This window comes from Phyllobates terribilis, unplaced genomic scaffold (assembly GCF_046119375.1).
Source record: "Phyllobates terribilis strain yellow unplaced genomic scaffold, ASM4611937v1 Scaffold_1__5_contigs__length_1240528914, whole genome shotgun sequence".
In the NCBI taxonomy this organism is placed as follows: Eukaryota; Metazoa; Chordata; class Amphibia; order Anura; family Dendrobatidae; genus Phyllobates; species Phyllobates terribilis.
This window is the reverse complement of record NW_027362761.1, coordinates 965,543,756-965,571,517: the sequence shown is the minus strand read 5'-3', so window position 1 is coordinate 965,571,517 and position 27,762 is coordinate 965,543,756. Positions and strand designations below refer to the sequence as shown.

Genomic DNA, 27,762 nt, shown 5'->3' with positions numbered 1-27,762 from the left:
TGCCTGTTATGTGTGTCTAGATGTCTTATGGGATATGCCATTTTAACCAATTATAGTAAAAGTTAAGTTTTAGCTTTGCTCTCTATGCTACTTACTCTTTGAAAATAGCAAAACTGGCACATTAGGGACTATCTGATCCTCAATTCCTACTTTTTGCTTTACTTGTATTAAATAAAAGTCTTCAGAACTGGCTGACCACCTGATATATATGGGGGCTTACTGACTGTAAATGGGATGCATCAAGTAACCACTAAAGTGTCACTGCTCCATTAAATAAACATCTGGAAATTTACGTTTTCACTAATCTGTTATAAGAATTATAATCCATAAAATGATTGGGTTTTTGTTTCCTATAAATAGGAGGACAGCAAACAGGCTCAGTTTTTAGCTCTGGCTGTAGTCTACTTCATCTCTGTGCTCATGGTATCGAAGTATCGAGACATTTTGGAGCCACAGAATGAGAGGAAGCAGCCTCAAATCAGCAGCCCATCAAGACAAGTGGAGAACGACAGTGTAGATGCTGGAACAACAAACTTACAAGGTAGTTTACATGGTTACCAACAAAACCTAGTACAATAAACCTTTCACATGACTTTAAAATACATTTACTGTAGACCTATGATCTGTGGTGGTATGCTATTTCTTCCTTTCTCTTCTTTACTAGATGGTGTACCAACTGGTGAACAAGGTAGCCCAAATGACTCGGACAGCACCGTGTCAGTAAGAAGAAGAGACTCTGGCATTGGGGACGAAACAGTTTTGTCGCCTAACAGTAATTTGGAGACTGATTCCCCCAAGTCGGACCCTGTGAGTTCAGGTCCTGATGCCATAAGTGAAGTGCTACACACTCTATCATCAGAAGTCAAAAAATCTCAGGAAAGTGAAACTGATGGTGTGAACGAACAAACCAGCACAAAAAATGTGAATGTAAAGGATATTCTTCGTAGCCTTGTCAGTACACCTGCTGAGGAATCCCAAATAGATCCTGCTTTAATGCCGCCTACTTTTCTTGGAGCTCTTGGGGATCCCGCTGCTGAGCATGCAGTTCAGTTTAGATCATTTGACAGGTAATTTTATCATGGTAAATCGCTTTGCAGCATGTTATTGGACTTTCATATTGATAGCCTATATTTTGGTAATTTTTTCAAACTTTGTTTTCTCTGAAATGCTGTAACGTTTCAGAGTAAAACATAGCTGTCTCAAACCTGTCTGTGTCTTACTGCTCGTGGCACTGCCAACATAAGTTCCTTTTAATGAGAACCTGTCAGCGGGTTTTAGCTATGTAAACTTAAAGCACCATGATGTTGGGACTGAGATCCTTATTCCAGTGATGTCACTTAGTGGATTGTGTTTTACAATTTCAATACAATCAGTGTTTTATCTGCAGGAGATTATAACTAGAGGACAACTGGCCTTGTGCTTACTAGTCCAACCACACCTCCTGCACTGATTGGCAGCTTTGTCCCTATACAATATACACAGAAAGCTGTGATGTGGTCGGGGTAATACACAGCTCAACAACTGAGCTCTGCTAGATCTGCAGCAGAGAAAACTGTGACTCTATCACTCACAAGTGCTGCTCCCAGTAAACTAAGTGATACATCGCTGGAATCGGGGTCTCTGTTCCTACCTTATGCTGGAGATTACATAGCAAAAACCTTCCGACATATTCCCCTTAACCTACATCTGGTTAATAGGACAGGTTATTTTTCAAGACCCATAATCTTTTTAGTGATGTGTGAGGGATATTTTGATTTGCTTTTTGTTGCATTTTTTTAGGGAGGTGAGGTGGTCAAAAAATTTCATTTCTAACATTTTTTTTCTTTTCTGTATGGGCTAATTCTAGATTTTGAGATAGGACTTTTATGCCAAATATCTGAAGGGATGTTTATTTTCCACTTTTTTTTACGTATTTTAAATGTATGTACCGTATATTTTTTAAAAGCTTATTTCTTTTTTTTAGATTTTTTTTGCTGCCCTTAAGGGACTTGAATTTGTGATCATTTGATAGCTTGTACTATATACTGCAATGCTACATATATACTATTGCAGTATATACAAAAAATACTGGTCTTCCATGGATCTCAGTCTGAGCTTCACAGAAGTAACAAGATGGCCGCCATGGCGACCATCAGCACCCCGGCGTCAAGAGGGGCAGGTGCGAGCAGCGGTGAGCTTCAATTAAATACCGCAGTCAGAGCGGAGCTCTGTCCACAGCTGTTAGATACAGATGCTAACTATGTGGGACATAGTGTGTTTAGAAGACAAATATCACTAGACATTCATTATGATATGTATGTGTATATTATATTATATACATACTGTGTGTGAATGTCTTACCTATTTTTCTAGTTTATCTCTACGTTGGCATAATTTTCCCTGGACATACTAAGCTTTTAGGTCATATAGAAACTGCTCCTCATGCCATTTTTATTTCTGAGAATAACTATATCTTCCGCCATGTAATAACTGTCTTCCACCATGGAGTGGGGTTTTTCTTTTTAAGGAAATAAGCAGTAGCAGGAAAAGTGAATGTTGAATAGCTCCTGTTTCTTGTCAGCCATTTATCCGGGCCTGCACTTCTTTAGAACTGGCAGTGCTGACCATGCTCTGTTTCTTATTTAATGTGGTGCAGTGGCAGCTCGGCCTCAGCCACTTTACATTCTGAATGTAAAGACACCTTGTCTGAAAGATCTTCTCCTATATCCTTTTACCAGTGGGGTGTCCCTGGGAATTTCAAAGCATCCCTCTGATCCTGCATTTATCTCAGGAATGCTTTGTCAGAAATCAAAACTCTCCTCATATCTTAAGGATTATCATCTATCGAGCTATAGCTGGAAAGTATACAGTAACAGCTAGACAAGTTTAGCTTCCCTGAAATCCTGCCAGGAGAGGGGCTGCTGCCTGCAAGGTGTGCATATTAGTTCCCATGCTAGTGATGTCCCTGCTATCATCTTCACATCCATCCTGGCGATTAGTGGGTGCCAGAAGTTTCTACAGATAAAGTTCAAGGTCTGGTCTGGTTTCTTGTCTCCAGCTTCCTGAAGAAAATGGGAATTACTAGAATGCCTAAGTGCCTTTTTATTTACCTATTTCTGTGGCACTAAAATAATTCACATCAAAATGTAAATGAAAAAAAAAACCCAAACCTTGAAGATAAGCCTCTGACATTGCTCCAGATGAGCAGGCTCCCCCCAGTATGCGTACCTTGTGTTCTGCAGACCTCTGCCCTGAGATTAAAGGGTTATTTACTTATAAAACCATTTCTTCCATTCTCAAGAGAGAACTCCTTTTGCCTGAACATTGCTTGCTAATGTCTACCTCCAATAGAGATGGCTTTCTTTCTCCTGGATGAGAGCTAATATGCATACCTTTATTTTCCCAAAATGCATTGCCAGCTGGCAGTCTCCATAAAGAGAAATGTTGTATTAAAAGAATAGCAGATAACTTTGTAAAATTAGTGAACTGTTGGCATAAGGGCATTTGCCCTTCTACAGACTGCTAAGCCAATAAGCGAAAACTAAATTCTTATTCACATGTGTATTTTTGCAACAGATATAAATATAAAAAAATGCTCAGGCAATACAGAATCTTTCATATTTTAATATTTGCTGAACACGTATATAATGCAATTCCACATTCGGAGACAGTTTCATCATGTAGAGTGATTTTGTTCCTTTGGATGCCAGGCTTTGTGTCAGTAGGACTGATTATGGTCATCTGTCATGTCTTTGATCCGAACATGATTGATAAATGGGTATATTTGTTTCTAATGAAATGAGATTATAACTGTTTCCATGATATGCCTTAAACTCTGATCACATGAAGAGGAAAAGCATCCCCAACCCACCCCTTTTTTTTTTCTTTCTATACAAATGGAAGCGTCCTACTGTTGCACTACCCGAATGATGGGCATCTACCAAATAGAAATAAAAAAAACAAAAAATATGTGTATATATACAGTGAAGGAAATAATTATATGATCCCTTGCTGTTTTTTGTAAGTTTGCCCACTGACAAAGACATGAACAGCCTATAATTTTAAGGGTAGGTTAATTTTAACACTGAGAGATAGAATATCCCAAAAAAAAAAAAAAAAAAAGAAAATCACATTGTATAAATTAGATAAATTTATTTGCATGTTGCGGTGAGCAATAAGTATTTGATTACTCTGGCAAGCAACACTTAATACTTGGTGGCAAAACCCTTGTTGGCAAGCACAGCAGTCAGACGTTTTTGTAGTTGATGATGAGGGTTGCGTTCATGTCAGGAGGAATTTTGGTTCACTCCTCTTTGCAGATCATCTCTAAATCATTAAGATTTTGAGGCTGCCGCTTGGAAACTCAGATCTTCAACTCCCTCCATAAGTTTTCTATGGGATTAAGGTCTGGAGACTGGCTAGGCCACTCCATGACCTTACTGTGCTTCTTTTTGAGCCACTCTTTTGTTTCCTTGGCTGCATGTTTTGGGTCATTGTCTTGCTGGAAGACTCAACCCCCGACCCATTTTTAATGTCCTGGCAGAGGGAAGGAGGTTGTCACTCAGGATTTTACGGTACATGGCTCCATCCATTCTCCATTGATGCGGTGAAGTAGTCCTGTGCCCTTAGCAGAGAAACAACCCCAAAACATAATGTTTCCACCTCCATGCGGGACTGTGTTCTTTGGGTCATAGGCAGCATTTCTCTTCCTCCAAACACGGCGAGTTGAGTTAATGCCAAAGAGCTCAACTTTTTTCTCATCTGACCACAGCACCTTCTCCCAATAACTCACAGAATCATCCAGGTGTTCATTGGCAAACTTCAGACGGGCCTGGACATGTGCCTTCTTGAGCAGGGGGACCTTGCGGGCACTGCAGGATTTTAAACTTTTAAGGCGTAATGTGTTACCAATGGTTTTCTTAGTGGCTGTGGTCCCAGGTGCCTTGAGATCATTAACAAGTTCCCCCATGTAGTTTTAAGCTGATCTCTCACATTCCTCATGATCAAGGATACCCCACAATGTGAGATTTTACATGGTGCCCCAGATCGATGTCGATTGTCAGTCATTTTGTATTTCTTCCATTTTCTTACTATTGCTCCAACAGTTGTCTCCTTCTCACCAAGTGTCTTACTTATGGTTTTGTAGCCCATTCCAGCTTTGTGCAGGTCTATGATCTTGTCCCTGACATCCTTAGAAAGCTCTTTGGTCTTGCCCATGTTGTAGAGGTGAGAGTCTGACTGATTAATTGTGTCTGTGGACAGGAGTCTTTTATACAGTTGACTATGTAAGACAGCTGTCTTTAACCTTCCGTCACATACAATAGGCCTGACAGGCACATCTCTTTTATTTGGCGGGAGTTTTGAAATGTTTGTATTTCAGAGTTATTAGTTTTATGTTAAGTAAATGGGGTTTTTTTTGCACCTGATTATGTGTAGTCTCTTTTATTACATCCCTATGAAGGTCACTGATCACTTTTAGAGCACTGAAATTGCAAACATTAGATATTATAGGTATTTTTCTAGCCTGCGCCTGACAGTCACATTGTATGTGAACTCGTCAGAACCGATATTGTATGTGACGGAGGGTTAATGCAGGTAGCGAGTTGATTAGGAGCATCTAACTGGTCTGTAGGAGCCAGAACTCATAATGGTTTGTAGGGGATCAAATACTTATGTCTCACTGCAAAATGCAAAAACATTTATCTAATTTATACAATGTGATTTTCTTTATATGATTTTTCCTTTTTTGGCCTTGTTTCAGAGAATATGAATGACAACCCAAAAAAATTTTTCTCCACGCATGGTTATTGGTTGGGTGAAGCCATTTATTGTCAAACTACTGTGTTTTCTCTTTTTAAATCTTAATGACAACCAAAACAAAAACTTTCAGCCACAAATTCCAGAAAATTGTTAGGGTTGTGAAGAAAAACCCACAAATAACATCAGCTGAAATTCAGGATTCTCTGCAAACTAGCCATGTGGCTGTTTCAAGATGCACAATAAGGAGACACTTGAAAAATGTGCTGCATGGTAGAGTCGCCAGAGAAAGCCATTACTGCGCAAATTCAACAAAGTATCTTGCCTACAATATGCCAAACAGCACAGAGACAGCCTCAAAACTTCTGGAACAAGGTAATTTGGAGTGATGAGACCAAAATTTTACTTTTTGGCTACGACGATAAACGTTACATTTGGAGAGAGGTCAACAAGGCCTTTGATGAAAGGAACGCCATTCCTACAGTAAAGCATGTTGGTGGATCGCTGATGTTTTGGGGATGTGTGAGCTACAAAGGCACAGGAAACTTGGTAAAAGTTGAAGGAAAGATGAATGCAGCACATTATCAGCAAATACTGGAGGCAAATTTGCACTCATCAGCCCAGAAGCTGCGCATGGGACGTAATTGGATGTTCCAACATGACAACGATTCAAAACACAAAGCCAAGTCCACCTGTCATTGGCTACAGCCGAACAAAGTGAAGGTTCTGGAGTGGCCATCTCAGTCTCCTGACCTCAATATCATTGAGCCACTCTGGGGAGATCTCAAGCGCGCAGTTCATGCTAGACAGCCCAGGAATTTACAGGAACTGGAGGCTTTTTGCCAAGAAGAATGGGCAGCTTTACCATCTGAGAAAATAAAGAACCTCATCCACAACTACCACAAAAGACTTCAAGCTGTCATTGATGTTAGAGGGTATTAAGAACTGGGTTATGTGAACTTTTGATCAGGGTCATTTGGATGTTTTTTGTTGTCATTAAGATTTAAAAAGAGAAAACTCAGTAGTTTGACAATAAATGGCTTCACCCATTGACTGCTATTGTTTAAAAAAAAAAAAAAAAAAAAGCAAAAAAAAAACATTAAACTAAATTCACAAGACTCCTGGCTTGACTTGCACCAAAAAAACCCCCTGACTTTCATGACTTCCAGCACTTTCCTTGCCTTGTCCAACAAGAGGGTGTGGTCTTGCTGAAACTGGGCTTGATTAATAAGCCGTGTAAACTTTGACCAAAAAGTCTTAAAATATGACCGATTTAGCAAACCGCATTGACTAATAAATCTGTCGCATTTAAAGTCCATCTTGTCTAATTCTGCACCATCTAACAATTAGATGGTATTCATAAATCTGCCCAAATGCATTCAAACCGTTCACCTTAGGTGTGTTTTGAACTGGGAAGACTTTTTTCTTTTTTTTTTTTTTGCAATGGCGCTTTATATAGGAATTGGCTATATTTCTGTACATGAAAAAATGGACTCTGTTGGCCTCCAGTGGGGTGGGTGAATGGAGTCATATGGACATATTTGGCGTGTGCCCTGGGAGCTTTTCCCAGCTTTTAGATCAAATGTATGACTTGGCTGCATTGCGCAAAGAGACTTATACAGTTATTGAAAACAAGTTAGAATATCTGACAGGACCCTTTTAATTATATTTTGCTTTTATTGTACTTTGTACGTGTCATCATATCATTTTTACAAATGCACTAAAGGGTTATTTCCAAAAATCAACTTATCTCCTATATATATATAATTTACTGATTCCTGGAGATCCAACCTCTGTGACCCCCAGCAATCTTGAGATTGTGGCTTTGCAGCCCTGGTCTACATATAGAGCAGAAGTGCTCATTTCAACCTCCACTCCATTCATTGTCTATGGGTCTGTAGAGTACAGTTCTTGACGTTTTCCAGCAGTCCAACAACAATACAGTGCAGGCAGCGCATGATGAGTACCCTCACTCCATTCAGGATGTGTCTGCAAAGCCCCATTGTCAGAGATCCAGAGCTCTGATGAGCAGTTATCTGTAATCTTAGCATGCTAAAGGGGTTAAAACACAGATTTCAGGTATGCCTCTTATCAAGCTCATTGGTTTTGATTGCTTACAATGATTGTTTTAGCACCAGGAGGTTATCATTGCTGGACACAGCAGCAGGTGCCTCCTCGTCCAGCAGCACCCCCTCCTGTGATGAGCACCTCACGGTCTATGGACATTGTATATACAGAGCCTGGTGTGGGTGGGGTTAGCTTCCTCAGCTCTGCTGTAATGCAAAGTCTGAAAGCTTTTGTGTCAGAACCACTGTACCCAGTGATACATCTTTGGATTCACTCTCAGATTAGGTAGAAAAAACCTGCTGACAGGTTCCCTTTAAACTTTTAACCCTGTTTTCATTCTTTTATACTTGTCCAGCCTTGTATCCCTGCTCAGCTTTTTCTATGCTATTGTATTTTTTCTGAGACTGTTTTTTTTTGTTGTTTTTTTTTTAAATCTTAGAGTTTGGTGAGATTCATGAGGGAAGTATTTAAAATAAGAAAAGTTAGAAAAAAAATGATCTACTTAGCTATGATGTGTGTAAATCTGTAAGCGAAGTGTCAGGTAATGACTTGTATTTGCATTTTAAGGTTTATGTCTGGCGTGTAGGCATATATTCAGATGGCAGGGTGCAGTCTGGCCGGGTCTGGTGATCTGTGCTCATTCAACAGGCAATAATTATCTGCACCACAAAGCCTTCTTACAGTTCTGCGTAATTGGGACTAATAACACACTGACCTTATGCCTGAGAATATTTATGGTGGCTGGTCTTTTCACCCTTGTTCTGTCAGAAGTGATGTAAGCCTCTCTTTGAAATCCTTGCCGATCTTGGCTAGGACACATAAGAGATGCATTGCTTTTCTATATGACAGTGGACTGCTAAAGTGTAGCTTCATTTTGATTTTTGTAGCCCGATGGAACGTGGATATGACATTGCATAGAAAGAGCTCTCTGATTTATGAGATGAAGTTCCTAATGGTCGCGAAGGTTTCAGCTAAATAATTGGCTATTGCTTTATTCACTTGTCATGGTACGATGACTTGTGTATTAAGGAAATGGAGTTTGTTAGAAGGAAGGAAGCCTTGCATGTCATCAAGTATCAAGGTGTCTCAGAGGACAACGTTATAATCAGCTTTTCTGGCCTTGAGAACAGATTTGATTTGTGATGCCTTCTGATACAATGTAGTTAAGCAAAAAATAATGAAAATGTGTTTGGAGATGGGTGCGGATGTCAAATTTGCTTCATATTATTCTGTAGAAGTCTTTATATGCAAGTGGCCACATCTTAATACGTATCGAAGTAATATAATTATAGCGTATACAAGCCGATAAATGGGGAAATATACTGTAATATCAGTCTTAAGTCTTTTATTCTTGTAAATTCCAGTTCTTACAGTCCATGTTTAATGATAACCCACTGACCCCACAGTGAAGTAATAACAATAAATGCAACCTTGTAATTCTCATCATGTTTGTTGTGTAATTTTTAGTGTTGAGCCACCCCCGTAGTGTTCGGGTTCGGTTCGTCGAACACCGGCGTGTTCGACGAACCGTTCGATGAACACCATTAAAACCAATGGCAGGCAAACAAAAACACCTAGAAAAACACATAGAAAACACCTTCAAAGGTGTCCAAATGCTGACAAACTGCTCAGAATAGAATAGAATAGAGCATCACACATAGATTAGATAGATAGAAACATGTAAGTCACATATATAATAAGTACAGTGACAGTGTTGGTTACTGTACTGGTCATTTAATGTTAAAATAAAGGATTAAGCAGACGGCTGGGGCAGATGTTTGAAGCCTGGGAAGGGGGTAATACCCACGGAGCTTCCCATGCTACTAATATCAGCCCCCAGCTGAATACCTAGCCTTTACTAGCTATTAAAATGGGGGACCCCCCCAAAAAAAATGTGGGGTCCCCCCTATTTTAATAGCTAGCAAAGGCTAGGCAGACAGCTGGGGGGCTGATATTAATAGCCCAGGAAGGGTGCCATGAATATTGGCCCCCTCCCAGGCTAGAAACACCAGCCGTCAGCCACCCCAGAAACGACGCATCCATAGGATGTGCCAATTCTGGCACTTAGCCTCGCTCTTCCCACTGCCCTGTAGCGGTGGGGTTGATGTCAGCTTATAATGCCAGCTGACATCAAGCCCAGGTTAGTAATGGAGAGGCATCTATAAGACGCCCCCATTACTAACCCCATAGTGAAAGTTAAAAAAACACAAACACCCAGAATAAAGTCCTTTAATTGAAATAAAGACACAATTCTTTAATGTTTTAAATTAAACTCTACTTACCGTCACGCCCATTCCAGCTGAAGCCAATGTCTTCTGCAATAAAAGTTAAATAATAAACCAACCACATCCTTACCTTTCCATGGTTCCCAGGACGGCTTCAGCTCTACTACATTGACATGAGAGGCTGGATCGCAGCAGAAAGCTGCCATCCAGCTTGCCATGCCGCAGACGCTGAGAAGCGCATGCATGCTTGCGCTCCTCAGTGTTGTCTCGCTGTGACGACATCCAGATGAGCAGAGTTCATGTCCAATGAACTCTGCTCACCTCATGCACGTCACTGACAGCGTGGGAGAATTCTCCTGCGCATGCGGTGCCGGCAAATGATGTCACCGCTTGAGCAGGAGAATTTTACCACGCTGGGACGGCATTGAGATGGCAGGCTGGACGGTAGCAGAACGCTGCCATCCAGCATGCCATCCTTCAGAGACACTGCAGAGCGCAGGCAATATCTCTGAAGGATGACAAGCTGGATGGCAGCGTTCTGCTACCATCCAGCCTGTCATCTCAATGCCATCCCAGTGTAGGAGAATTCTCCTGCTCAAGCGGTGACGTCATTTGCCGGCACCGCATGCGCAGAAGAATTCTCCCACGCTGTCAGTGACGTGCATGAGGTGAGCTGAGTTCATTGGACATGAACTCGGCTCATCTGGATGTCGTCACAGCGAGACACTGAGGAGCGCAAGCATGCCTGTGCTTCTCAGTGTCTGCGGCATGGCAAGCTGGATGGCAGCTTTCTGCTGTGATCCAGCCGCTCATGTCAATGTAGCAGAGCTGAAGCCGTCCTGGGAACCATGGAAAGGTAAGGATGAGGTTGGTTTATTATTTTACTTTTATTGCAGAAGACATTGGCTTCAGCTGGAATGGGTGATACGGTAAGTAGAGTTTAATTTAGAACATTAAAGGAATGTGTGTTTATTTCAATTAAAGGACTTTATTCTGGGTGTTGTGTTTTTTTTAAATACTTTACTAGATATTCATGGCGGTTATGTCTAATATTGGCGTGACCCCATGAATATCGGGCTTAGGGCCAGCTGATAATGCCAAGCTGGCCCTAACCCCTTTATTACCCAGTGAGCCACTGCACCAGGGCCCTGCATGAGTTGGGTACAGCGCCAGAAGGTGGCGCTTCTATGAACGTGCCATTTTCTGGGGTGGCTGCGGACTGCAATTTGCAGCGGGGGTGCCCAGAAAGCTTGAGGGGTTAATTAAGATGCAGTCCCTAAATTATTTTTTATTTTTTAATTATTTTTTCCCAAAAATTTTGATATGGGCTTCACCATATTTTTGTATGCCAGCCAGGTACAGCATCCAGGAACGGGCTGCCCCCAACCCCCAGCTGCCTATTTGTACCTGGCAAGAGCAATATAGGGAAGCCGCTTTTTTTTTTTTTTTTTTTAATTATTTCATGAATTTCATGAAATAATTAAAAAAAACAAAAACAAACGGGCTTTGCCCTAGTTTTGTGTCCAGCCAGGTACAACTAGGCAGCTGGGGGCTGGAATCCGCAGTGCAGGGAGGCCCAAGCTTTCTGCCCCCCCCCCCATCTCCCCCGCTGCGAATTGCAGTCCGCAGCCACCCCAGAAAATGGCGCGTTCATAGAAGCGCCATCTTCTGGCGCTGTACCCAACTCATCCAGGGCCCTGGTGCGGTGGCTCACTGGGTAATAAAGCGGTTAGGGCCAGCTTGGTATTATCAGCTGGCCCTAAGTCCGAAATTCATGGGGTCACGCCAATATTAGATATGACCGCAATGAATTTCTAGTAAAGTATTTAAAAAAAACACCCAGAATAAAGTCCTTTAATTGAAATAAACACACATTCCTTTATTGTTCTAAATTAAACCATACTTACCATCACCCCCATTCCAGCTGAAACCAATGTCTTCTGCAATAAAAGTAAAATAATAAACCAACCTCATCCTTACCTTTCCATGGTTCCCAGGGCAGCTTCAGCTCTGCTACATTGACATGACAGGCTGGAGTGCAGCAGAACGCTGCCATCCAGCTTGCCATGCCGCAGACACTGAGAAGTGCAGGCATGCTCGCGCTCCTCAGTGTCTGGCTGTGACGGCATCCAGATGAGCAGAGTTCATGTCCAATGAACTCAGCTCACCTCATGCATGTCACTGACAGCGTGGGAGAATTCTCCTGCGCTCACGGCTTGAGCAGGAGAATTCTCCCACGCTGGGATGGCATTGAGATGACAGGCTGGATCGCAGCAGAGCGCTGCCATCCAGCTTGTCATCCTTCAGAGATACTGCAGATCGCAGGCATGCTTGCGCTCTGCAGTGTCTCTGAAGCGCTACCTGCAGTGTCTCTGAAGCGCTGGATCGCAGCAGAGCGCTTCCATCCAGCTTGGCATCCTTCAGAGACACTGCAGAGCGCAAGCATGCCTGCTCTCTGCAGTGTCTCTGAAGGATGGCATGCTGGATGGCAGCGTTCTGCTACCATCCAACCTGCCATCTCATTGCCGTCCCAGCGTGGGAAAATTCTCCTGATCAAGCGGTGACGTCATTTGCCGGCACCGCATGCGCATGAGAATTCTCCCACATGCATGAGGTGAGCGGATTTGATTGGGCATGAACTCTGCTCATCTGGATGCCGTCACAGCGAGACACTGAGGAGCGCAAGCATGCATGCGCTTCTCAGTGTCTGCGGCATGGCAAGCTGGATGGCAGCTTTCTGCTGCGATCCAGCCTGTCATGTCCCCACGCCATTTTTTTTTTTTTTTTGGGTCCCCCATTTTAATAGCTAGTAAAGGCTAGGCATTCAGCTGGGGGCTAATATTAGTAGCCTGGGAAGCTCCGTGGGTATTACTCCCTTCCCAGGCTTTAAACAGCTGCCCCAGCCGTCTGCTTAACCTCCGCTAGAGACTAAAATTACGGGGAACCCCACGCCAATTTTTTTTTAAATAAATCCTTTATTTTAACATTAAATGACAAGTACAGTAACCAACACTGTCACTGTACTTCATATATATGTGACTGACATGTTTCTATCTATCTAATCTATGTGTGATGCTTTATTCTTTCTGTTCTAAATTGTCGGGTACCGGTGTATGCCGCTGCTGAATTGCCGGCTTTTCGTGTTTCACTGTGAGCACTGTTCCGATCGATTTGGGCAATCCCTGTAATGCCACAACCACCATGGCTGTGACATTACAGTGAGTGACAGACAATCCCTGCATGATTGGTGCTCTAAATAGCGCCAAATGTGCAGGATGGGGACCCGAGCTCCCGCCCGAGCATCTCGAGTACTGAGATGCTTGGGCGAGTACCAAGCAGTGGCGAGCATGCTCTCTCATCACTAATTAACAATATTACTGTGAAAAAAGCCAGTTATTCTTTTGGTGCACGAACAGTTATCGAACATAACTTCGAACAGCCGAATTTTTTGCAAATTGTTCGTCGAACACCGCCCGAAACAGCTCGAATTTGAGATTGGCGAACAGTTCGAGTCGAACACCGCTCATCTCTAGTAATAATGGCCTTTTAATAACGTAGTAATACACTTGGTTTTAAATCTGTTAATAACCATCACCCTTTGTTTTTTTTTTTTTGTTTTTTTTTTCTTATTCCCCCCCCCCCCACACAGGAGTGTCGTAATAGCTCAGAAGAAGTCTGCTGCCCCCACGCCGTCCCCTGTCAGTGCTGCCCCACATGCAGTCAGTGTTGTGTCGTCTATGGAAGCTTCCCAAACTGCAGAAGCGGACAGAGAATCATCTGGTAGGTTATTGGTCTCTTCAAATGCCAAGAAACAATTTCTAGCCATTTGCAACATGGCCTTAGGTATAGTTATTATAAGAATAAAGAAATGACACGACATGCTTCTCACCTTGACTTTATAGGGTTTACAATGCACACATAAGACAATTAGTTCTCAATGATCAACCCAAAACGTAAAAAGAACTCGTATTAAAGGGCAGATTGTAGACATGTGTTTTAAACAAAGTTCTTATCTTATGGTCTATTAGTGTTTCAATTGATCAGACTTTTATTTCGCAAGCTAATATCCCTGTGTGCATTAGTTATGTCGGGTTCAGTCAACAGACTGATGTGTATGGGAGCCCCGGACACTTGATTATGGGGATCTAGCTTTTTCGATTTTGGATTGCTGATCCTTTTGTTCTCCATGAAGTTGCCGCAAGAGATGTCTGGCACTGCCTCTCTCATAGAGAGCACAGGAGCACTCGGCTCAACAAGCTCTCCTGTGTGTGGAAGAGACTGCTGAGATAGCTGCCAGCCAAATGATTGGCCGAATAGCCAATATTTTTTGAGGGGCTTAAAAATTATCCTACAAATTACATATGTCAAAACTGATGATTTTGGCAGGATCCCACCGATCATTTGTTTTTCTAATCTTTTATTTTAGCTTTCTCTAGCGATAAGCCTTTGCTGGAAAGGTCTGGCAGCTGCTTACACTGCTCTCCCTATGGAAAAAACAGTTGAGTGTTTGCGTATGGGAGAGTAGAGTGGGTGCGTTAAAGAGGAACTGGCACTGTATCAAAAGTAGCCACTATTTGCTCTTATTTTATTCCCACTGCTTCTTAGTTTTTTTTCTTTTTTTATTTTTCCCCATATGGCTCTAGAAATATGGCTTTTTTTAATTTATTGCTAATTTTTATTGTTTTTACCAAAGGGTCAGTGCTCACAGGATTCTCTTGTGGTGTTGTCTTTAGGCTGCTCTGCTTATTACCCTGTGTGCAACGCCCCATTGTGAAGCCATAAAAATTAACACCAAGTAAGAAGGCCTATATCTCTAGAATCCTTTGTGGGATTTAAAAGAAAAAACAACAACAATGGAATAATCAGGGGAGCATCTAGGATTAAGAAAAAAAGCAATAACTGGCCACTTTAAGGGCTCATTCACAGGATCCTATTTTCAGTCCATGTGCTGAAAAAAAAAACCGACAACACTTGCACCAATGTTGTTCAATGGGACTATGCAGGTGATTTTTTTCACTGATTGAATCTGCATGTGAGAAAACTTTCTGTACATCGGATTAGACTAACCCATACAAATCTATCGGTGTGCAAAAAAACATTGTATGCCATATAGAGCCACGGTATAGCATCCAATATTTTACAGACACATTGCCATTCTCTAACATTGAAAATGGTAAATGGTCTTATGAATGATTAATAGCTGCTGCCATAAAAAAGGAATTGTATACGGACTGTGAACAGGTTGCACACGGATGACGAGTGAGGACAAAAATTATCCGAGTTTTCTGAATGAAATTCTGAACAATTTTTTTTATACGCTTGTTTGAACCTACCGTGAGGATCCGGCTCTGAGTTATTGTGGGGGCGTGTTCTTTTTCTGCTGTTTTTGCTTCCTGCTTATGATTGGGCAATATCATACAAGGAAAAAAAGTACATTCTCCCAATGAAAACTGACACCCACTTAAACTGAACTAAAGTTAGCTTATTAGGAGCCAAATACCTTGATCTGGAATATCTCCGCAACGCAGAGGTGATATAAAAAAAAGAAAATGTTGTTGTATTCCGCTTTGCATTACATTGTGTCCAGTTCAAAAGAAAACATTTGGTGAAAGGTCCTCTTTAAGTCCTGTTTTTCAGGACATTAGTTGGACTCCGCTTTCAGTCCCACTCTTTGTATCTGGCTAATGGTATCCGTGAAGACCAATATCTGTAGTTCAGGCCCTTGTTGTATAAATGTGGAGGCTGACTGGGAGATCATGTGCGATTTCCTCCCTTATCTTTACAATCACTCAGTTGCCATTTATTGAAGATAGTGATTTTTCATGTCTGCTTCTGACACTTCTGCATGTGCAGCCTTTTACTCCAGTTGACAAGTCCCCTGGATCTTTCGGTCTATGTAATATCTTTCCTATATTGGTGACGGGCTGCCTATGGCCAGTGTATCATTCCCACTGGCAGCTAAAACAATCCTGTTTACACGGCCTGCCATTTACACCTACTCTGGGAACACTGCTTGCAGGGATCACAGTGCTGTAGTATGACTGGAATTCTGTTTGCATTGCTTGCGGGGCATAGATGAACACCGTACAATAAATATGCCAAATGGACTTGATAAAGCCCCAGCAGTGTGTGCAGTAAATCCGTACTTGTAATTTGCCATGATGGGCTACGGAAGGAGGGGAATGTGTGTATTCTTACTGGTCAGACTGAAATCCCCAGACACACTGAAGCAAATAATTGACATAATTGTAGCCTAAATATAACGTAGTCATGAGATCAGAGCAAAATGAAAGCGAATTTATCCAAATGAGGCAAGAAAGCATTTATTATTGCCAGCTTCACAACTCAACATTTTGACTTGTTCTATACAAGCAAAAACACAATTATGTGAAAAAGTAACAATCATTTACTTGATAAAACATGTGAGCTCATTTTTAGATTCAGAAATGGTCCAAACAAAACACTGAGAAAGAGATTAAAGGAAAAAACATGTTCTGTCCTCTTGTGAAAACATACAGTATACGGTTCTGATGACCTTCTAACTTTGTGGATTACACTTCTGATGCAGTCATTGTAGATACCTCAGTGCTCCTAATTATGTCTATAGCTGGTTATTTCACTCATACCATTTTTTCTTTAAAGAAGTTATCTGTGGTTTTAATGGTTCACTGTTTGCTAAAATCAGTAGTTCAAGTGAATATAAGACACTTTAACTATGCAAATAGCCTCTTCAAGAAGATAACCAGAACTCTAGTGCCACCTATTTCATGTAGCAAAGGCCTCTTACCCAGCTTTGCACTAATGAGGGGCAAATACCCCAAAGCAGGTGATGGTAAATGCGGTTACTGGTTTGGATTCTTATCCTTTAGTCATGTGGCAAGTCTGGTGAAAAGATCGATATTGCCTAATAGGACTGTTACTTCTAGTAAGTGGTAGTAGAGTTTGATCCCTATTTGTCTCTGAAGAGGCTCTTTGCATATTTAAATTCATAGAGGAGCTCAGTATTGCTGTATAATATCCTCCTTTCTTCTCTTGCTGCTGATTCTGTCTGGGGGCTACAGGCATATTGTGGTCCTGGGCAAAATTCAAAATGAGGCCCCAGTTCCTGGAGTGCGGCACCCTGCAAAAGTTTTGATTAAAAAATTGCAAAATCAATGATGCCCCCACTTGTCATCCAGTTGGATTCATCGCAGGGAGTTCTTGGGTCTCTACCAGCACCTTAAGTGTAGATCATGCTGTTCACCGGTTACTGTGCCTGTGATAAGATGCAGAGGTTGGCAGAAAGACGTCTTGTGGTGCTCTGTTCAAGTCACCTGACTACTGCAGACTATCACAACTGATTGGTCCGTCATTCCTTCAGGTGCAGATGAAGCGGTGTGCTCTGGATCTAGGATGATGACAGTAGGTAGCTATGATTAATTTTACTTTTAGTGAATCCTCGCCACTGGGCAACATTTTATTCAGTCTGGACAACCTCTTTAATGAATTAGAATTTTTATTACTACTTGTATGGGGTTTGTTTTGCTTTTTTATTTTTCCGGTGTCCTCACATTAATTTTTTTAGGTGTTAGCATTGCTGTCAGCACCCCAATCTAATCAGACCCCAGAAAACACAACAGAGTTTCAGGCGGTGCTCACATGTTTGTTTGCCACAATTGCGGTAGAACCATAACATTTGTGACTCGATTTTTAAGAGTTGGAAAAAAAAAAACCCCAAACAAAACACAACTTGACCTCAACATGTGAATGCAAGCGTTCTGTTTCGCTCACTCAGTGACTGGTGGTGATGTAAAACTTACCAATTCTGGCTTCTCCGGGACAGCAGCACAGCTGCCTTTTGGTGTACGGACAGGCACTGTAGTGCAATGTCACAACACACAACTTGAAGGTACGGTGTATGCTATGTCCTGATGATGAATGACAGCTGCCAGGGCAGAGTATTAGGCTGCTTTCATAGGTTGTGGCCTTGACGCTTTTTTTTTTTTTTCAATTGCATTGTGTGAATATGGCTTTAAGCTGACAGGAACCGGAAAAGACCCCTGCCACACTGAATCTGCAGTTGAATGGACAAGTGAGGCAGCGGAAGCAGGGGGTCCACTTTGTGAATGGGGGGCCACGGTTAAGTGCCCACTTTCCCCTCCTATAGTGCCTGCCTTGGTCTTGTGGCTTTAGCGCTGTATGTACTGTGGAATATTGGGAAGGTGCCACGGGCATGCTGGGATTCTCCTTACCCAGAGGTACAGTTCCCTCTATAGTGGCGAGTCATTTTCGTGCACTGCATTGTACAATTTTTGAAGGTTTTTTTCTTTTTTGAAAAAAAAATATAAAATTCTAATTTTAAAAAATGATTTGGGGTAGGTCTTCATTTTTTCGAAATCCTCCCTTACAAGATGAAACCTAAGGGAACTGTCATGAATCCTGTAGAAAAAAATAAAGTAATGACACCTATTTAATTGGAGTCTAAGAACTGGTCATACACATGAGAGAGAAATAGGTTGATGAGCAACTTTCAAACAATGTGTATAGCCACCTTTTAAGCGATTTAATTTTTTTTAACTTTTTGACATCTAGGAAAACAAAATTGGTATTGAAAGACTATGGGAAGGAAAAAAAGCAACTGAAAAGTTCTGGTTATTAAAAAAAAATAGTTGAATCGTTTAAAGCTAACACTGAAAAATAAAGTCTATGGCTAGAAAGTTGTAATACTCTTTAATGGTGGAGATTAACAGATTTAAATCACATCAGAGAACATACAAATACTTACGGCCTTTTTATGAGGCATCAGGAGAAAGAGAAAGGGTCTTAAATGATATTTTATTGCAAAAGACATTATTTGTCTAGAGCCTTGGGGACTGTGAATGTTCAGTAGGCTGCGCAGAGAAGGGTGCTAGACAGATGATCTATTTGCATTTTCTTTTATGTTCTTGTGAGTGTCTGTAAAGCTGTCAGTTTGAAGGGGCCAGTTTATCAGTGAAGGGATGAGAGAGATAAGTTGGTTTCATTCCATATGTTTGGACTGGCTACTGTAGTTATTGCCCCCATGTGTCCTTGTAGATCTTTGTGGTGGTTGTTTTTACCAAGTCTTCATTTTAGCACATTCCACAATTCAAATCTGATTTTATCCCTTATTTCTATAATGCTAATGTAATGTGTACACTGAGTCCCTGGAGCCCTGTGAAAAGCACTAAGGAATTTGTGCAGTGAACCTATCTAATACCTCTAAGGGTATGTGTCCTCAGCAAACCTTTGTGTGGGGGATCCCTCCCGCTACAAAAAGTCTGCTTCGCCAAAAAATGCTGTGCATTTCAATGTAGAAATGCAGTAGAGTTTCCACACTTATCAGTATTTGCATTGCAATGGGTGAAATTCACTGTGATATCTTCTGCATAGTGTGATGTCCTGCAGATTTAAAATACCCCGTTCAAATGACACCATGGGCTTTCAGGAACTCTCATCCACAATGCTTCTCCTGTAATATCTCATCTACCACCTGCAGTTTTACAGCAAAACATCAGTGTATTGCATGTATGTACCCCTAGTTTACAAACGGCAAGGTCAGTTGATCACCTAATGAAATCAATTTTCCAAGCATCAATTTTAATCATTTTATGTCAGGATTTTAGCAACCATTTGTAATGGAGCCATGTAAGGTTTTATCTTAACCCCATGGGGGCGCTGAAGAAGAAGAGTTGAACAAATTTGTCCAATTTACTTTTTCAGATTGCAGATTATGGGATCATAGCAGTGGGTCATCATATAATTTTTTTTTTTTAAATGCTGATCACAAAAAAAAAAAAAGATGGGGATGCATTTACTCCATTTATGTTTTTTTAATCCTGGCCATAGCCATGATGCTTTGTTAGGTCAGCCTGCAGCCATCTCAGCCGACTCTCCCATACACAGGAGTGCTCATTGAGCCGAGCACTCCTGTAATCTCTGAGAGCCGCCAGCTCAAACGTCAGCTGGTGGCTTTTCTCAGGGAGAACAATGAGATCGGCAGTCTGAAATCGCATATGCGCCATCAACATTTTCACCTCCCTACACCTTCTACCGTCGGTCAAACCAGTCAATATTTATTGGGTTCAGCTGACATTAGACTAATGTGTATGGTGGCCTTTATTCCAGGTTTGTCTCTATAAAATGGTCCTTAACACTGTAAGTACATGACATACCTTATTCTGATCTTGTATTACAGTACATATTCTAGTCCAGAGCTATATTCAGTAATCTGCAGGCGTCCGAGCTCTTCTCTCCTAGCAGTCATTCCTAGCTTAAGGCGCCCATACACATAACACTAAATTCGTCCAAACCCATCAATATCGGCAAGATTGGACAACAGTCTAGCTTGTGGGGGTCTCTCACGCCTGTTGAATGTTGATCCTTATGTTCGTCTCAAAGATATAACGCTGGCATAGGTATCTGGCAATGGCCCTTTTGTAGAGAACAAACCTCTGACACTGCTTCTCCCCAAGGATCTACATACAGTGAAAATTGAACTGTGTGTAAAATAAAGTGACTTTGGTTGTTCCTGCCGGCATTTTTTATATAGAGACCAATAAGCAAAAATAGTTGTGATCATTTTATCAACATACATACTGTTATAATGTGTATTTTTTTTTCTTCAGAAGCCATGAGGTGCCTTTGTTTCCTGTGCATACAAACCAGGGTGCATGTATGACTACATCACATATAATACTTGATCTTTTCTCCCTTCTGTAGGCAGCGGCTCCTCCAATGCAAAGCTGCCATCTGTCCAGGCGGTGGATTCTGTGCTAGAAGACTCTGCTTCTCACATGAGGTAAGTCTGTCTTCTGCAATCACACTGGTTAACCTATGGGGATTATTCTCCTGCTGGTCATAACTAAATAAGTACATTTTTGTTTATATTCTTTTTTCCACCCTGCTTAGTTAATCACTTTGCAAATGTAGGATTGTGACATAATAGTACTAAAAATGAACTTTTGTCTTAAGGCTTATTCAGGACTGTGGTATAAGGCTGCAGTCTCCTATTAAGTGGGGGAGGGGGCATGCATGCTCAGCCGAGCATGTGTATAGGGAAACCAGGGAAGATTGCGAATCTAGTATGTATGGCTGACCTTAGGAGGACAACTGGTAGTCAAGAGAGATATCGATCGCGCTTGTCCGATCTCGGACTGCTGATCGCTTTGTTCGCCCAGTGAACGCCAGGCAGGTCTAGCGAGAGCATTCTCATAGAGGACAGAGGAGCACTTGGCAGGACGAGAGCTCCAGTGTACTGGAGAGACAACGGAGAATGCCGTCAGCCGAACTATCATCCAAATGCCATTCAGCCAGCAGCCATCTAACGTGTATGGCCAGTTTTAAACAGTTTGACTTTGTCTAGTCATTGCCAGCAGTGTGTGGCCAGATCCCCAACACGCAGCTCAAAAGGGCTTCCAGGTTCTCCTTAGGCTGTGTGCCCACGATGCGTTTTTTAAGCGTTTCCGCAGCGGCAAAAACGCTGCAGAAACGCTTAAACGTATGATAGAAGGCCTGCCATGTTCCTCAATGATAATCCGCATGGGCTCTGCACATGCTGCGGAAATTTCTGCTGCGGATTATCATTGTGGAAAATAAACGCAGCACTACCAATTATTTTGTGGAAGTGCTGCGTTTTTGCTGCCATTGACTTGCATTAGAACGCATACATTCCGCTTCACTAGATAAGGACATGTGGAATGCATGCGTTCCAATGTGCGGATGGTACCCAGGTCTAGAGGAGAGGAGACTCTCCTCCGGACCCGGGTACCATAGAAAGTGTGAAAAAAAGAAAATAAAAAATAAAGATTATATTTATCTTCTGACAGCCCCCGCTGCACTCGTCCTTTCATGCTGGCAGATCGCGATGGACTGAAGGACCTGCGCTGACGTCAGTTATGTGACTGGTCACGCGACGCTGACGTTGGCAGGTCCTTCAGTGTACCGCTGCAGGCAGCCAGGACGGAGGAAAGCAAGACATTGGGGGTCATGAGAGGGTAAGTATATATTTATTTTTTTATTTTTTACCATTCTTTCGGTCACAGTATATAAATCCATGCCGGTTGCATGGATTTATATAGTGTGACCAAGTTGTCAAGCACTTTCCAAGTGATGCTAAAATCGCTTGGAAAGCGCTTGTCAACCCGCATGCGGAAATGCAAGTGAAGAACTCTTCACATCCGCATGTCCCTGGCAGGAAAACGCATGTACAATCCGCATGTACAATCCGCATGTATTTTTTCCTGCCAGGGAGATGCAGAAACGCTCAGGAAAAAATCCAGAGCATTTCTGCATCGTGGGCACATAACCTAATTGTTTAAATATAGAAAAAAAAGACAGTGATTGCGGAGCCGCCAACAAAAACAACGTCAAAATTGCTAGCGAAGCTGCTTCACTCACGCCCCCTTCAGACAAATCACATGCTTTTGGAGGAAATAAAAGCTTCTGCTTCAGATGTATGTGATTTGTCTGAAGGTGGGGAGAGTGAAGCAGCCACTGATTTTGCCACAGGCATCCCGTGAGCTAATAATGCCACGTGATCCCTTGGACAGCCAGTACCGACACCACTTGAACTGCTTCGGATGGGAGTATAGGTGTTATTATTTTACAAGGGGGAAACACAGGGGTTAAGATGGAGTTGTCTGAGTAGTGGACAACCCCTTTTAAAGACATTGTGTGCACATACCCTAACAGTGGCTTGTCTAGTTTGCAAAAGCTGCTTACAAATATACTATTAATTGATTAATATAGAGGGCCATATTTTCAGGACCCTCATCTGGTCTAGTTACAAACAGATTCTCTTACCCTGGAGCACTTGTCCTGTCCTGCATTACATGGACTGCACCTGAGATGGGCACTGTGTAATGCACAATTCTTCCTGTGGTTGATGCTGCAGGAGAATCATGTACTTACTGTCAGGTTTGCCCACCAGTTACATCTGATTTTTGGAGGTCCCAGCATGAGGACACTTTGTAGAGACACTCAAGGCAGGAACCCCTCAAAGCATCATCCATCTTTGAATGTTAATTGGGTTTCTGACTTTTTCCATATTTTGAGTTTGACTTTTTCTTACGGTTAGTATTACAGAGAGGCTTGAACATGCACTGGAAAAGGCTGCTCCACTCCTGAGGGAGATCTTTGTGGACTTCGCCCCATTTCTATCTCGTACGCTTCTAGGAAGTCATGGCCAAGAGTTACTGATAGAGGGGACAAGTAAGTATTATGCTGTTTTATTGGAAGGTAACATCAGCTGCATCTTGTTATGCCCATGTGTAGCTGCTGGACCTCCAAGTGTTTGTGTTTGTGTGTGTTTGTGTAAATGTCTCTTGTAGATGCAGATAGGGGCTTGTTCACATGTTTGACGCTCTGCATTAAGTTCAGTGTAATCTTCGGCTGTTCTTAGTGGATCCAGTGGAAACAAGTATACATTTTTCAAACAGTGTGAAAGGGGTTACCTGAATAAATTTTTATGGGATGTGGATTTTCATCAGAAATAATGAAGTTTTAAAAGCAGAATCTGCACAAAATCTAACACATGTGAACATGTCCCTAAAAGCCTATAGATGGAGAGCTGAATTTTGATTGGGTTTGCTTATGTCTATTTCTGTATGTTAAAGATTAAACATTGGCATACTTCCCTGTAAAAGCGGAGTTTTACCTACTTGGTACTTCTGGAACTTATAGAAATTGTTTGTAGCTAATTTAGAGAGACTATGTCAGCGATATAACATTAGTTTCTCATAACTAATACCACATATTTTGCAAACTGGCTTTAATAACCTTTCCTTATTTTTGTAGCTTGTTTCCTAAAGTCCCATTAACAGGCCACTGGGTATCCAAACACCCTTAAATGTCTGATATGCATTTCCTACATGAATATTGAGATTGTATGGTTATTTTCTGACATGTTGGGCTTTTTACTTATAATCATTTCATAGCACTACAACATTAAAGATAATGTCAGGTTTTTATTAAGAGGGTCAGAAAAAAAAAAAGTATTCCACATATAATGTTTTTTGTGACATCAGAGTAATACAGTTCTTAAAGCCCCCTTAAACAATATATGAAAGTAGGCCATACCTGCTCATCAGGATCGGTGTATGGGGGCCTTCCAACTCTTCCTCCAAAAGATGATATTTCTGGGAAAGAAAAATTGGGTAGGTGGATTTTCTATGCCTGAACCTTTTGTTTTCAGGTTAGATAAGCCAGTCTCAGAAATGTTCAACGGAATTTCTCTTCTTCCGGTGAAAACACATGAACACTCGGCTAAGATGAGTGTTGAAGAGCATCTGGCAGTCGAGAGATTGCTGGCTGTCAATCCAACATTTGTGCGAACAGCCATCTTGTGTATATGGGCCACGTTTATACTGGTATAATCACCAATGAGACAACCACTGCCGACATGGATAGAGTAACTACTTCACTTTATGTCCAGCCCCATTTACCCATAGGAAAAAGTGCCCAAAACTTTCAGGTGCATAGCCAGCTGTTGATGTCTCTCTGGTCAAACTTCCTTTCGTCACTGGTTGGTATTGCACCAAGGTAATGTCATCACCAGTTCTAGCTTCTTTATTTTACTATATGAGACGCTAGAGATTTTATGAGACCCCAGAGATTTTACATAGACCCCTGGTTTTGAATTACAGGACCTATTTCATGCCAAGATAGAAAATGTGTAAGCCTACTTGGGGAACCATGAAATATATTGTATTGCGTGATTTTTACAAGGTTCTGGTTATGAATGCCTGGATTACATTGTGTCAATAATGTATATGAATTGGTCAAATAAAATGTACTATATAAGCTGTCTGGCCATATCTACACCAGGTTTCTACCAGATCTAGTTCATCCAGCTCAATCTTGGGGTTATAAACGATATGAAATATCATGTTGGTAACTTAGGTTTGCTTAGGTTTAATATGGGGCCAAGGGTCAAAGTACTAATAAGAGTTTTTGGGACGTCTGCTGCCACTAAGCAAAATGGAAACTTGATTGATAGCTAGAGGGCTGAAGTAAAGGGACTACGGTGGAGAAGGCAAAGGTCAATGACCCATTTCCCTTCTCTGCATATATAATGAAAATGCGGTTTTCGATATAAAGATTTTGCATGGCATACAGTACAGACCAAAAGTTTGGACACACCTTCTCATTTAAAGATTTTTCTGTATTTTCAGGACTATGAAAATTGTACATTCACACTGAAGGCATCAAAACTATGAATTAACACATGTGGAATTATATACTTAACAAAAAAGTGTGAAACAACTGAAAATATGTCTTATATTCTAGGTTCTTCAAAGTGGCCACTTTTTGCTTTGATGACTGCTTTGCACATTCTTGGCATTCTCTTGATGAGCTTCAAGAGGTAGTCACCGGAAATGGTTTTCACTTCACAGGTGTGCCCTGTCAGGTTTAATAAGTGGGATTTCTTGCCTTATAAATGGGTTTGGGACCATCAGTTGTGTTGTGCAGAAGGCAGGTGGATACACAGCTGATAGTCCTACTGAATCGACTGTTAGCTTCTTTTTTCTTGCCGTAATACAAATTCTAAGTAAAGAAAAACGAGTGGCCATCATTACTTTAAGAAATGAAGGTCAGTCATTCCAAAAAATTGGGCAAACTTTGAATGTGTGCCCAAGTGCAGTTGCAAAAACTATCAAGCGCTACAATGAAACTGGCTCACATGAGGACTGCCCCAGGAAAGGAAGACCAAGAGTCACCTCTGCTTCTGAGGATAAGTTTATCCGAGTCACCAGCCTCAGAAATCGCAGGTTAACAGCAGCTCACATTAGAGACCAGGTCAATGCCACACAGAGTTCTAGCAGCAGACACATCTCTTCAACAACTGTTAAGAGGAGACTTTGTGCAGCAGGCCTTTATGGTAAAATAGCTGCTAGGAAACCACTGCTAAGGACAGGCAACAAGCAGAAGAGACTTGTTTGGGCTAAAGAACACAAGGAATGGACATTAGACCAGTGGAAATCTGTGCTTTGGTCTGATGAGTCCAAATTTGAGATCTTTGGTTCCAACCACAGTGTCTTTGTGCGACGCAGAAAAGGTGAACGGATGGACTCTACATGCCTGGTTCCCACCGTGAAGCATGGAGGAGGAGGTGTGATGGTGTGGGGGTGCTTTGCTGGTGACACTGTTGGGGATTTATTCAAAATTGAAGGCATACTGAACCAGCATGGCTACCACAGCATCTTACAGCGGCATGCTATTCCATCCGGTTTGCTTTTAGTTGGACCATCATTTATTTTTCAACAGGACAATGACCCCAAACATACCTCCAAGCTGTGTAAGGGCTATTTGACCAAGAAAGAGAGTGATGGGGTGCTACGCCAGATGACCTGGCCTCCACAGTCACCAGACCTGAACCCAATCGAGATGGTTTGGGGTGAGCTGGACCGCAGAGTGAAGGCAAAAGGGCCAGCAAGTGCTAAGCATCTCTGGGAACTCCTTCAAGATTGTTGGAAGACCATTTCCGGTGACTAGTTATGAAATATACAGAAAATATAGTCATGAAAATACAGAAAAATCTTTAAATTAGAAGGTGTGTCCAAACTTTTGGTCCGTACTGTATGTTTTACACGTCTTAATGCAACGTGCAAAGAAACCCCAACATCTTCATGATTCATTATAAATGTATGATTAATACATAATAAAGAAATATTATGAGCATCTTTATTCTGCGAATTGTCTGTCTGACATTTGTTTGTGCTCTTCTACGTAGAAGCAATGGGGCAATAGTGTCTTATCTGAGTGAAAGGGACGCTGCAGTATAGGGAATTGCTCACCTGATCAGGTTCTGAACCACAGCAGACAATGTGCTGAATAAGGCTGCTGCAGACCTGCATGACTGTCCACGATACAAGTCTCTTGCACTGTCAAATATACCAATGATAATTCCAGGGAAACACGCCGACAATAAACCTCATTCCTTTATTCTGGTTCTTGCTCCTTTCTCTGTAATTATCATTGGTATACTTGGCAGTGAGGAAAAACAACCTTTTTTTCCCTACTTCTTACCTTTGTTTCCGCCACCTCCTAGCTAGTATGTGTCTAATATTATACTTCATGGAAATAAAAATGAGCTGTTTAAATGTAATAAATATGCCATATTGGGTGCATGTACTTTGGTACAGAAAGCAAGTTGTCAAACAGACCCCGTGAGGGAGACCTGGTAAGGTAGCAAGGTTCATGTAATACCATTCACAGCATATTGGAAACTCACTGGAACTAGAATAAACCATTATTAATAAAGTTTTCCCACCATAAAATATCATTTAGATCAGAGCCTTTCTCTTGGTGGGAATCCATGGGAAGGTGATAAGTATTTATGGTGGGCCAATCATCGTAATATTCTGCACCTGCATTGGTATAAATTATAATAAATATTGTATCCCATCTTTATGTTGATTCTTATTTTTTTTCCTCTGATGGTAAATTATCTTTTTTTTTGTTTTTGTTTTTTTTAAAGGCCTGGTGTGCATGAAGTCTAGTAGCTCTGTTGTGGAATTGGTCATGCTTCTCTGTTCCCAGGTATGTATAATTAAATACTGTCATACATTATTATGCAGTGAAAGGTGGATTTTCCAGCGCACAGGGTTCTTGGAAATCCTACTTTTATTCAGGCATCATATAAAATCCACAAGACGACGTCCATATGCGTAGTTGTAGCTGGCCAGGTGCACAACACAAAACATCAGATCGCTCTGGGGCCATTGTTGGTCTATCT

The 27,762-nt window shown here is 41.6% G+C and overlaps 1 protein-coding gene across 3 annotated transcripts in view; it reads left to right on the top strand.

Annotated features, from left to right (window-relative positions):
* LRBA (LPS responsive beige-like anchor protein) overlaps window positions 1–27,762 on the top strand; it is a 646,348-nt gene that overhangs the window by 96,382 nt on the left and 522,204 nt on the right. For all 3 annotated transcript variants that reach the window (XM_073642521.1, XM_073642520.1, XM_073642519.1), the window contains exons 28-33: window positions 361–541; window positions 665–1,067; window positions 13,678–13,808; window positions 20,748–20,826; window positions 23,104–23,237; window positions 27,505–27,566. In XM_073642521.1, coding sequence (XP_073498622.1) covers window positions 361–541; window positions 665–1,067; window positions 13,678–13,808; window positions 20,748–20,826; window positions 23,104–23,237; window positions 27,505–27,566 — 990 coding nt within the window. The remainder of the gene's footprint in view (window positions 1–360; window positions 542–664; window positions 1,068–13,677; window positions 13,809–20,747; window positions 20,827–23,103; window positions 23,238–27,504; window positions 27,567–27,762) is intronic.